The 13,535-nt window shown below is 39.5% G+C and overlaps 1 protein-coding gene across 1 annotated transcript in view; it reads right to left on the bottom strand.

Moving 5' to 3' along the window:
* The window catches only part of HYDIN (HYDIN axonemal central pair apparatus protein), a 6,673,197-nt gene that overhangs the window by 3,161,730 nt on the left and 3,497,932 nt on the right, over positions 1-13,535 (bottom strand). The window contains exon 39 of the mRNA XM_044079523.1: positions 11,774-11,947. Within this exon, the coding sequence (XP_043935458.1) occupies positions 11,774-11,947 (174 nt within the window). The remainder of the gene's footprint in view (positions 1-11,773; positions 11,948-13,535) is intronic.

Below are 13,535 nucleotides of genomic sequence, written 5' to 3'. Positions count from 1 at the left end.
AACCGAAAGAAAGTTCTTAACAGCACATACAATTAAACATCCACAAAATTCAGGGAAAAGTAGAGAAGTTGAAGCAAGACCAGGAGATTACTAGTAAATAGTTAAAAGGAAGGATGTATGCTGTATGAAACAATAAGGACACCTCAACGCCTCAAGTGTGTTCCTTGTCTGGGAAGTGAAAAGGAAATCTTAAAGGGCTCTATTCCGCATAATGACAGTAGTGGCTTTGAAATTATGTAGTATCAAAACCTAATGCCTAATCTGACCCAAATAAATTGGGTGATTAGGAATCTCCAAAGGCAAACAGGAGTGAATACTCCAAAAACAGAAGCAGAGCAAACTAGTTTTGTATATATATTTTTTTGGTTACTGGTTTGACAGGTTTAGAGGGGGGGGTCTACTTTATTTATTTGTTTATTACTTATTATTTCATGCTGGTGCAATACTGGTATACATTTTTGTAAAAATAAACCTGGAATATTTTTGTTGCTATAGTGTCAATAATAGTGAATATGCAGATTAAAAAAATGAAGAGAAAGGAACCTGAAGGCTTTTCAGCAGCACAGAGGAAAGATCAACAAAGTAAAACCTAGATTGAGACTGAAAATTGACTTATATGACTATACTGATAAGGAATGTTAATGGGTTGATGAAGTTAAAAGGCAGAGGGGATACTTCCATATCTGAAGCACAGGTTTTCATACTGCAGGAAATACATCTTAAATAAGGAGGAATATAACATTTTTCAAGCAGACAGGGTGTGAATGATTCTTTGTGCATGCAACTGAAGGTAGGAAAAAATAAATTATGTTACTGGTTCTAAGAAAGAGTTGCTTGAAAATAGAAGAAAAAACAGATGGACAAGTCAGATGCACAATGGTCGGAGGAAACTGCAGGTGGGGTGGGGCAAGGAAGATCACACTAGTTAATTTTTATGCTCCAACAAAGGTAAAAATTAACAAGCTAGAATCAACATTAGGAAAAATAATATAATTGCATTGAGGTTTTAATTACAGGAGGGTATTGTAATGTTATTTGCAGTGGTAAAGATATCTTGGTGTGCCCGAGACAGCAGAAAATATTTCTAGAGAAGAGGTATCTAGAGAAATACATCAAATCATTTGACTTTGTAGACACAGTATCAGCTGCTATAGGTCAGAGAGAGAAGAATTATGCAGTGCAGTATAATTATTGGTCCAAACTAAATATTATATTCCTATTAGATCGAGCATCCATAAAAGAAGAAACACCTACACCAAGAAACAGACACTGGAGATATTCTATGCATTTATTAAAGATTATACAAGAGGCTGCCAGTCATATGGATACTAAAAAAGAAAATCTAGTAGATGAATGTGAAAAACTGAATATTAAAATACAAATGGTAACTGCTGTTTTAGACACAGTAACGGAAAGAACAAATAGGATTTATAAGAACAGCCTTAAAAAAGAAAATTTAAAAAAATAAAGAGCAGATCAAGAAAATTATGTCAAAATGAGCTAATCAACTCATTAAAAGCAAATAACCATTGTCAGAAAACTTACATATGTTATCTAAATCAAGAAAAACTGTTAATATTTGATGCAAATCCTAGGAATATACAGTTTTTAGGATGGAAGTCAAGGCAGCAAAAGGTTCACAGACATACACCAATATTATGGAAACAGGAAAGGGGCATAATGGAAAAAAACAGAAAATATTTTGCAAGTGTTTACAAAGCATTATGTCAATCAATTTGTAGGAAACAGGAACATTAGGGAACTGGAAAAAGAGATGAAATAATTTCTCAGAAATCAAGATCTTCTGCAAACTTGGGAACATAACAGGTTAAAACCTTGTTAAAAACTTAACTGCAGAAAAATGAACCCTGCATTGCACTAAGACAACAGGAAGATCCACAGAGTCGGAGAGAATTTCTCTGGGAATCTGGAAATTAAGAGAGGGAAATCAGATATTTTCAATGTCCTGGAGGACAGGATTATTCCAAAATTATGGAGACAAGTTGTAATAGCAGTAACTCCAAAAGAAGGGAAGGATTCTACAGACCCAAGTTCATACAAAACTATATCTGTATTAAACCATGACTACAAATTATTATAACCTTCCAGACAAATTAAGATTAACCTAAATGGGACTGAGAGGGAAGGGAAAGAAATATGTTAATGAAAGTAAGGAAAGACATTATGGAAAACTTGTGCACAGATGGTAAATCTTGAATGGAAAGAACTACAAGAGGGAGAGAGAGAGAGAGAGATCACAGATCACATAATGTATTAACTGAAAATACAATAAGAAAGGGATACACTCTAAGGATAGATAGGAAATGAAAGTTATGTACTTAGCATAATGCTAGATCTGTCTTGTTTTCTTCTGTCAACCTCAGCTAATAAGTACAGCAGAACTGCTGCTGGCAACTTTCAGACTTTGGATCCAGCTCAGCTTCCTCCTCCCTACCCACAATCCCCCTCAGCCCTTGCAGTTCTTCAGAATGAATTTGCCTGCCTATACAGAATACCTCTCATGATAAATAAGCAGAAAGGAATGAAATGGCAATAATGCAGTCAAGGACTGTAAGACAAGATTCTGGACAGGTCCAGTACAGGCAATAGAGAGCCCAAGATAGTGACAATTTAGAATGGGAACAGATGGAGGAAGAGAGGCTAGGATGGATGGAAGATGACAACTTGGATCTAGCCTTATGTTAAGTGCATAACTTTCATATCTGATGTTATCTTTATGTCCATCTCAATTAACTGGGCAGAGTCCTCAGCTAACACAATGCTTTGCCAGAGATGGTCTGCATCTGTCACCCCTGGGCTTCTGGATACTGGCCAAGGCACTTGCCACCCCTATAGTGCCTTTTTTAGGCAGTATTCCAAAGACCAAATTACCACTGTAACAGCTACAAACAAATGCAATCTGAGGGTCATGTAGCTCAATGCTACAAGACTAAATCTCAAAATGTACTCGCTCGAGGCACTCCTTAAAATGGAGAACATCGACATTTGTGTTGTAACAGAGACCTGGTTCAAGGAAGCAGAAAGCACCCCTGCACTACCAGGCTATAATTCATTCCACACCTTTTGGCCACAGAACTTAGACCGAAGCTCCAAAGGTGGTGGTGTCTCCATATTCATAATGGATGCACACACCTCCAGACTGGTAGCCCAACATAACGCATCAGAGATACTTCAGGTGCAGCTAATATTGGGTAAGACAGAGATTCAGGTTGTAGTCTGCTATAGGTCCCCAACCATGTCCCAAGATTCACACTCCATGTTCCTAAGCACCCTGGAGAATATTAGGGTCCAACCTAACACTCTCTTACTAGGTGACTTCAACTACCCCTCCATTAACTGGGTAAACTATTCATGTACCAATACACTTGCCCAACGTTTCCTGGAGTTCATTAATTCCAATGCACTGGACCAGCTCATTCTTACCCCCACTAGAGGCAGCAACATCCTTGACCTGGTCATTACTAACATGGGCAACGGTTCCTCTACACCAATAGTCAGCTTCACCCGAGTTAGATCAGACCACAAACGAATCACCTTAGAAATCCACATCCCTCCCACCCCCTAGCAAAGGTAGCCACTATGAAAAACTTCTCCAAAACTAACTTTGGGATCCTAAAAACAGAGGTGGCTAACTTCACAGCACCCATGCAAATGGAGAATAGTTGCGTGACTGCAGAATCATACACCAATGCACTGTACGAACACGTACACAAATACATGGATCTCGCTATACCCCATAGAACCAAGACATTCTCCTCCAAAAAAGGAAGCCAATCTGGTGGTCCCCTGACATAAACAAACTCTACAACAGAAGGAGGAAACTGATGCGGAATAAGGTGAAGTCCCATGACTGGAAAAACTCCCTTATCTGCCTCAACAAAAAGTTGAGATCCCTCATCAAATCCGCTAAAGCTAGGTATGAAAACAGAATTGCAACAGATAGTAAAGACAACCACAAGGCCTTCTGTAGTTATGTAAAGAGTCTCCACGGCAATACCTATATGTCTCTGAGCTAATGCACAATGGTAACTCCTAGCCAACAGATATTGCCAGTATACTGGCCGACAGATTCAGTGCCAACTTTACCCCTCCCCAAGGACCAATCACAGTACCCGTAGATTGCCAGGCATCCAGTAGTACTGTTGCACAGGTTAAAACAGCACTGTCCAAGGCTAAGAATACAGCTTCTATGGGACCTGACAATATCCCTGATTTTGTTCTACATGAACTACAGAGTGAACTGGCACCTCACCTGTGTGCTCTGTTCAATCACAGCCTCACCACAGGCTTTGTCCCTGCCAAATGGCGCACTACTACAGTTATCCCTCTCCACAAAAGAGAAGCGACTACAGACCCTGGGAACCATCACCCCATTAGCCTGATGAGTCTGATATGCAAAGCTATGGAACGCAGCATCATGGACCTAATAAACAAGGATATTGGGAATCTCCAAACTCTGGATCCCACACAGTTTGGTTTTGTGAAGGGTAGATCATGCTGCTCAACTTGGTTGACTTCTTTGAGTCAGCCACCAGAGCTGTGGATGAAGGCAAGGTGGTTCATACAGCCTACCTTGATCTATCCAAGGCTTTTGATACCATTCCCCACTTAGGAATCATAGAAAAACTCACTAAGCTTGGCATTAACCCCTATATCACTAGGTGGGTTGCAAACTGGTTCACAGATAGAACCACAGTGTGAAAGCAGCTGACTCCAAGTCAGACTGCCGATTAGTCAGGAATGGAATCCCACAGGGTTCGGTCCTGGGTCCTCTCCTGTTTGATATCTACTTATCTGAAGTCCAGGCCAACACAAAGGGACTATGGCTGACAAAGTTCGAAGACAACTGAGAGTTAGGAGCTATTATTAACTCCCCAAGTGATGTTGACATTCTACAGAATGGCTTCACTGTTACCAACGACTGGTGTCAGAACCATGGCCTTCTTAAGCTCAATATCAAATAATGTGTCATCATCCCCTTTGGGAAAAAAACAGTTCCCATGAATTACCACATTGATGGTAGTCCACTGAACACAGAAGACGTTATAAGAGATCTGGGACACAGGCTGACAGCAACCTCTCTTTTGATCACCACATTGCCACTGTAGTCAGAAAGTCCATCTATGTGGCACATCTCATTAGTAAGGGTTTTGCATCCAGGAAGAAAGAGGTTACTGTCTCCCTCTACTCTTCCCTCATTAGGCCAGTCATCGAGTACAATGCCCCATTTGGCATGTACCTTACTAGACACCTGCAAAAAGAGGATCCTAGGCCTTAAACACTTGTCCTATATTGACAGACTCAAAAAACTTCAACTATTCTCTGTCTCATATCCCCTACTGAGAGGCGATCTCTGCTTGACTTACAAAGCCATGTCTGACCCAGCTCTGTTAGAAATGCTACATCTAAAGAAATCCCAATCCCTCTGCACCACATGGTCCAGAGACCTCAACCTCATTACCACAATTAACAGAACATGCTGGAGGGACAGGTTCATAACCCAGAGACTGCCCATGTCATAGAACTGACTTCCCATACATGTCAAGCAGAGCACCTCCCTGACCCTCTTCAAGAGAAATCTTGATGAGTGGATGGGAAATAGAAAATTCATCCCGGGGATAACACCAGTGGCTCTACTCAACAGAGGCACTGGGAACTAAGGTCGGGTGGCACTATGGCAGGGTAATCCTATGGCTAGGCTTGTAAAGGCCCCAGGCCTATTAGCCTAGTACACACCTACGAACCTATGAACTGTGGGACAGTAACCATGTGAAATGTCAGGACCTGCTACAGCGAATCCTGAAACACAAAGACTGAATTAATGAAAAACAGACATACATATAGTAAGTATAAGATGGCCATTTCTGGAATATTACACACACACACACACACACATATATATATGTATATATATATATATATATATAGATATATATATATATATATATATAGGTTCCATACACTAGATCAAATTTTCACTAATTCGAAATAGTGCATGGAATGCTCACTGCAGCGAAAGTGCACTTAATCGAAAGTGCACTTACGCGAAGTTCAGTACAACGAACAGGTGTTGTACTGAACTTCTGTGCAGTACTCACGGACCTTAGGGTTAGGGCACAGGTCATAGTAAGGGGATAGCCCTACGGGTTATCCCCTTACCATGACCCATACCCTAACACTAAGGTCCACGACAACTGCAGCGCAATGAAAGAGATAGCAACGTCCTCCACTATGGTGCAATAGTCACAAACCTTAGGGTTAAGGGCATGGGTTAGGGTAAGGGGATAGCTTTACTATCCCCTTACCGTAACCCATGCCTTAACCCTAAGGTCTGTGACTATTGCACCATAGTGGAGGACATAGCTTGTTTTTTATGTCCTCCACTGTGCTGCGGTGTTTTTGGTGAAGCGCACTTTTCACAGACGTGAGGCTTCCTATTACAAGTTCGAAGTAGTGAACTTTCATTCTTGTAACAGGAATCCATATATATATATATATATATATATATATATATATACATACATACATACATACATACATATATATATATATATATATATATATATATATATATATATACACACATTGCAAGTCATATGATTTGACCTAATTAATTTAAATAGTGCACACACACAAAATAAATACACTAAAAAAAATATTTTCTTGACACTGCCTGAAAATAAAAAATAAAAAATATCCTGTGAACTAATTCTCTTTCACACAATACTGATTTTTAATATTTTTTATTAATTCTAATATCATAAGGGACATCTGATAATCTCACCCTTCTCTTACTTAATAAACTACTATTGGATACCTAGTCATTAATACCTGGGGCTTTGTGGTATCCAAAAGGAGTTGCCAATACAGTTTTGCTGGTGACAACACACTTTTATTATATATTTAGTTTATGTGTTGTTGGGATTGTTTTGGTTGGTAAGGAAGTTAGGATTCATCCAGATTGACATTCTCTTTATGACAGACCAAATATGAAAGTTTACCTGACAAGGCTTGCAGCTCCAAGACCCTTCTTGCTGAGATAACAGCTACCAAGAAGAGAGACTATAAAGAATTTCAATTCCATACTAGACGTAGATTCAAAAAGGAGTTTTCTCAAGGTCTGGATTAAAATAGTAATATCCCAAGGTGGAGGAGGCCACAGGAGAAATGTACCTTACAAAAACTGACAGTTTTAAGGAAGCAGTAGGTGTTTGGCCTTCAGCAATATGAAAATCTGAGACAGCAGCCAATTGAACTTTGATAGTGGAATTGCTAAGCTCCAGCAGGAAAGAGATCTTCAAGAAAATCTAAAATCAATCTCAAAAAGGCCAAAAAAAGGATTTATACCCTTGGCAGAGGCCTAGATGATGATGAATCTCTTCCACTTGTTTCTATAAACTTTCCTGATGGAAGGCTTCTGAGATTATATGAATCACACTGGACGAAATTATGGAATGTCTGTCCATCACTGGAAGTGGATAAACCAAGCAGCCAACTTCAGGGATTTGATGCCCAGATGAGGCTTGTTGGACTGGTGAGAAATCAGATCTGAAAGAGGTTCCAGTACCAGGGAGGTACACTAAATGAGGCCAGATGAAGGGGAACAATATCTGTAAAGCCCAAAAGGGGGGAAATGAGTATCACTTTTGCCTTGAACCAGGCCAGTTTTCTACAGAAATGTGGTTAGAAGGGGAGTTGGAGGGTAAGTGTAAACGAGACCTGGGGGCCAAGTGAGGACTGGAGCATCCCTTGGGGCCTGCCCCTTCTGGGCAATCAGGGCAATGTAACTGGTACATTTGGTGTTGACCAGGGTTGCACATAGATTGCAGCGAGACTGGCCCCGGTGGCTGAAAATCATGGAAACCACTGTCTGACTGAGAGACCACTCATGAGGCAGAAGAATGGATCTGCATATCTTGTTTGCTAGTAAACTGGATTTTATCGGGATATGCACTGCAATTAGAAATGGCTAGGAAGACCCTGCTCACTGACAAACTTTTATTGCCTCCAAACATAAAGGGTATGAATCAGTAGCTCCTTGTTTGCTGATGTCCCAGACCACTGACATATTATCTGTCTGAACAGAGATCACACTCATGAGGCCGGAGTCCTGAAAGGCCTTAAACACTAGGACAGCCCTCATCTCTAGAACACTGATGTGAAAACTGGTCTGTCAATGATCACATTCCTTGGACAATCCTCCCTTTCAAATGCCACCCCCCACCCCAGAAGGGATGCATCTGTGATCACTGTGGCTCCTAGGGGAGGGAGAACAAAAGGATGGCCTAAAGAGTCTACAGCAGCACCACTCAACATGTTGCCTGAAGATCCTGGTTAGTCTGACTGGGAAGTGTACAGGGTGGTAAAGTGTGGACCACTGCAATGAAATAGTCAACTGTAACGCCCTGATGTGGAATCTGGTGTGAGAACAAAGGTGATGGATGCTGCCATAGAGCAAAAAAGACGTAGGGTGGATCTCAATGCAAGACTTGGGTGAGACAGGACACGGAAACCTGTTGCAGCAGTCTGCTAACCTTGATTCCAGGAATTCAGAGGTCTGCAAAGTGGTGTCCAGGTAGCATCCTATGAACTGTCTTGTCTGTGCTGGTATTAGTTTAGACTTTGTTTGGGTTGATCGTGATTCCTAGGTGATAGCACATCTGCAGCAAGTAATATATGGCTTGAATTATCAGACTCCTTATGGTGGTGGTTATGAGCCAGTTATCAAGATATGGGAAGACCAGGAACTTCTGCAGCCTGAGTTGAGTTGCTACCACTGCCATGAATTTGGTGAACACCTGGGGTGCTGTGTGAGTTCAAAAGGCAGTGCTCTGAATTAAAAATGATTGGCTCCCAGCTGAAAGTGAAGGAATATCCTGGACTGCATTGCTATTTTATGTGGTAGTAGGTATCTTGATGGTCCATCAAGCACATCAAGTCTTACTTCCTTGGAATAGGTAAAATGGACTGAAAAATGACCAAACAAAAAGCTATTTCACAAATTAGTTTTTAAGTGACTGAGATCTAGAATGGGACTGGAGTCTCCATTTTTCTTCAGAACCAAAAAGAATCTTGAGTGGATACTGCACCCTTGCTGGTCTGGTGGGACTTCTTGGATGAGTCATTTTTCTAACAGCTTTCTTGTGCCGCCGCCTTCCTCTGTGTGTGTGTGTGTGGGTGGGGAGGGTAGTTCTTTGTGATATTTTTGGTGGGTAAAGACAAGGGATGATGTAGCCTTTGGTTATTATTTTTAGCACCCATGAATTGAGAGTGATGGCTAACCAAGCATGAGGGTGCAGAGATAAGCAACCCCAAGATGGACTTCAAAGTGCATCATTTGGGCAACTGTTCAAGAGCGCTGAAAGAGTTTATTGGTAAACAGGCCTTGAAATCCCTGGGTCTGCACTCCACCTCTGCCTCTAGGGTGACATCCACTGCTGTTCCTTCCTCTGCCCTGGGAGGTCTGTCTCCAGGAGTGTCCTGTGCCAAACTGAGACTTACTGAACAATAATCACTTTCTGCCCCTTTGGTTCTGGAAAAAAGTCCTCGGGGGGGGGGGTGGAAAAGCAGATGATGATGGTGGCAGATGGATATGTTCACTCTTGGTGAATGTGTCTTCAACCTTGGGCCCAAAAAGGGTGAACATGTCAAAGGGGGTATTCAAAAAGGACAGTTTGAAGTTCTCCACATAACCAAAAAGTTGAATCCAGTCATGTCAATGTATGTCAATGCTGCCGCCTGCTTCTCTAGATATGCCCTCTGCCACATTGGACAAAAGGTGAACAGACACATCCATAATTGACTGTAAGTTTGCCAAATGTGAATCCACCAGTTTGTGAGACTCTGCAGTCATGGCATTGAGAGGGTCTTGGACAGCTATTTGATCAAGTCCCTCTAAAACTTCATCAAGTATGTTTGGGGGGGTGAACAGAGGAACTTTTCTCAGAGAGCTTTTTCTGAGTGGCCACCACCACCACCACAACGGCATCTACTGCAGCCCCCTTGCTCCCATAAGCCTATCTTGGGTGAAACAAAAATATTGTCAGGCATGCGGGATATGGACTCCATCATGTTTAGTTCCTTCACACTAGGACAATCTGCTAGTCCACCAGGGGGGACCATTCAGGAAATAAATGGGCCAGGAAGACAACATAGACTAAATGCCTATTTCTCCTATCAAGCATATGTAATGCAATGTGCATATGTTGCTACCAGAACATAATTAACTGGAGGTATTTATTACACAGTTGATGTTTAAGCAGTCCTCTCCTATCAATAAAATCTGTCTTGGTTAAAGAATTAGGGATCAGTTTTCCTCAAGTGATCAACATAAGCTTTGCGCTACTTCATATTTCTGGTGTTGTCTTACTGTGGATATAATTATATTCCGACTTTCGAAGATGAAGTATAGTTGTGTTAGGTACTCATCATAACCACATTATGAAGCAAAGATAAGTCACCCAATCAAATCCACACCTTGCAAAATTAAAACATTTAAGAGCTTGTATCTCCTCAGAATGCTTAGGACTTATCAGAATAAGAAATATGATAAAAATCACATTTAACAGCTATTCAAAATAGTCACAAAATACTTTTTTAAGAATTTAAAAAGGCAGTAACAATAAAATGCATATAAACCAAACTCATAATTTATATTTCATAATGAATGATTAAAGACATATATTATAACTCTTACTTAATATCTTACAGTTTTGCTGCTCACTTTTTCAACTCACTAGTGATAAAAATGTTATCTAATCACTATATCAAAAGATTTAGAGCCATCCACAAATAGAGAATGTCCATCTAAGGTGGCCCATTTCCATTCTTTTGTAGACAATTTCTGAACGAGCACAGCATTAAGGTTATTACCACGTTAAAAACTGTTTTCCTTATTAGATAGTATGTTAAACTTACTGATAAGTCATTACGGAATAAAGAAAATCTTGTAAAGGGTTCTTACTCATATGGTATGTCTTAGCATTTCTAAAATGTACTCTCTATCTTAAAGTTCTGATTAGCGAAGCTTTCTAGCCTTCTGGAAAATTCTTTCATCTTGTGTCAGAGTATTTGGTCATGTTCTCTACAGCTCCTGTCTTCTGTGTTATTTATTTACAATAATTTGAGATGTACTATTTGTGAAAAAAAATGTAAGCACTAACCCTCCCTCCCTTGCAAACTATGGGCAACCTTCAAATGCCAGTCTAATTCATATGGTTCTTTATTTTTAGGTTGTTTAATCCCCTTATATGATGCCACTTCCACAAATGGTGCAGTCCTGCACTACTCATAAATCCAGCTATATGACTAATTGTGAGTCTCACCCAGAAACCTGGCTACTATTGTATTACCCTACTAAAGTTGTGTCACCCATTATACTATTTTTACTTTGGAGAGTACTTGGCTCTCTGCTACCCTGTCTTTTGCTCTTTACTATAGGAATACTCTTCCTTACCAATCTTGCCATTTGGCTGTTACTTCATTCATTCTGTATTATATTTGTCTGTGATTCATTCCTTCAGAAATCAGTCTATCACAGTGTTAGACCCCCTGCTGTTATGTACCTTATCATTACATTGCTTCTCAATAATCTATCTTCTTTACGTTCATTATGATGCACACCTCTTACTACCATTCCTTCAGTGGATTCTGTCTAGCTTGGTTTACCTCCATATTGTGTACTTTATACATAAATATTTTATTATACAGAAAAGTTTTCACTACACAAGACTGAAGCATTATCTATGCTTACCTGCCTCATCTGCTTCATGAAGTGCTAGCTCAGCTGCTGCTTTGGCACACAGTTCTCGAGCACGAAGGCCAGTTGGTGTGTTCCCATTTGAAATAGCTTCAAGGATAATACCATCAACTGTTAAGCAGGCAGCACCATAATGCTTTGCCAAGGTAATAGCTGTATTGGTTTTGCCTATATATAGATTAAAAATGTTATTTCTATACAGTTGAACTCTACAATTAGTTGCAGTTAAGTGCTTCGACAGCTGTAAGCAATGCATGTGTACATTTTGAAAAATGCTGTCAATGTCATTTGACATAATCAAATGCTGATGGCTGATGCAATTCTTGTACAGTGCAATTTGTTTAATACAGAACCTGCTACCAGTTTGTAGTAAAGCATTTGTTATTGTTGTATGAGAATTATTTAATAACTTTCAGCTCTATCCATACATAGTACACTACTCTACTCTATTACATACAGTGATGAGATATTATGCATGATATGATCTACATATATGAATACACTACTTAACAGAAAACTTGCATTCTTTGCAAAAACAGTTAATATTATAAATGTAAAACATCATGTACATGTGAAAAAAAATTGCTATTTGAAAAAAGTCAGTTGCAACATTCAAGAGGTACTATAAAGTTATGCGCATAAAGTAGTTCTGGGTGAAATTAAGGAGAGAAGGTAATGTTATAAAGCAGCACTCACCAAAATAAATATATGTTCATAACACTAGTGATTTTCAAAATATTTAACTATATTTCAGACTACTCTTCATACAACCTTACATCACAGATAAAAGAGTATAAATTGGTTTCATATAGTGGTCAGAAGATGCTACTATATAATGAAAACATAAGTCCCTTTACAGGCACTATAATTTACCACAGATGTAAAAATACCAAAATTATTTATTTACTGTATCTGATGAACAGGAAAGTCCGACATGACAGAAGATCTTTTTCAGCAAAAGCCCAGGGTAAAATGCTATAGCAACTTACACTGAAAACATTAACACATACAGCTCAGTTATTCTGATAGAAGTATTGCACAGGATGCTTAGTTGTACTTAGAATAACAGTTAAAAATAATATAAAAACATACATTCAACAGACATAAAAACAGACTAGTCAAAAATACAATCATAGCATAATATTCAGATTAGAAGATATAGCATGATACAGCATAGAATATTTATAAGAAAATGTAGGTTCCATTACATAGGATATGAGGCATAATGAATTGCAGCAGACCTTTAGCGTACTTAAGCCTGGAGTTTCACAAGTACAGAACAAAGTTTGCATACAATATTGCTTAAGTTCAGTTTTGAAGGAATTTAGGTTTTCCATTTGTCTTGGTGAGAGTGGAAGAGAGTTCCACTTCCTAACAACACAGGTAGAATAGTGTGTGTCACTACTACATTTCTAAATTTAAATATCATAAGAAGCAGTTTGTCTCCAGAACAAAGATTGCTGTTAGGGATGTATAAGTGAATGAGTGATTCAAGCCTTGGGCACTGTTCTGGTTTATTGAGTAGTTTATGGATTAAAAGTTGTTGCATGTCATAAGTGTATGTGAGAGCTCTAGCCATTTAAGGTCTTTGAGAGCTGAGCAGTGGTATGTCCTATATGGCAGATTAGTGGTAAATCTCATAACTTTTATTTTAGCACGGTAAGATTTTGTGGGCTATTGTAGAGCTTAAGATAGTCAGAACTGGGGAAGCATATATAGTGGGGTTGGGAGTAGGTAGGTGGAGGTGATGCTTTTC

This window comes from Protopterus annectens, chromosome 8.part0 (assembly GCF_019279795.1).
Source record: "Protopterus annectens isolate FY-2018-M chromosome 8.part0, PAN1.0, whole genome shotgun sequence".
NCBI lineage: Eukaryota > Metazoa > Chordata > Ceratodontiformes > Protopteridae > Protopterus > Protopterus annectens.
Note: the sequence above shows the minus strand (reverse complement) of the source record. Positions and strands in the feature narration are given on the sequence as shown.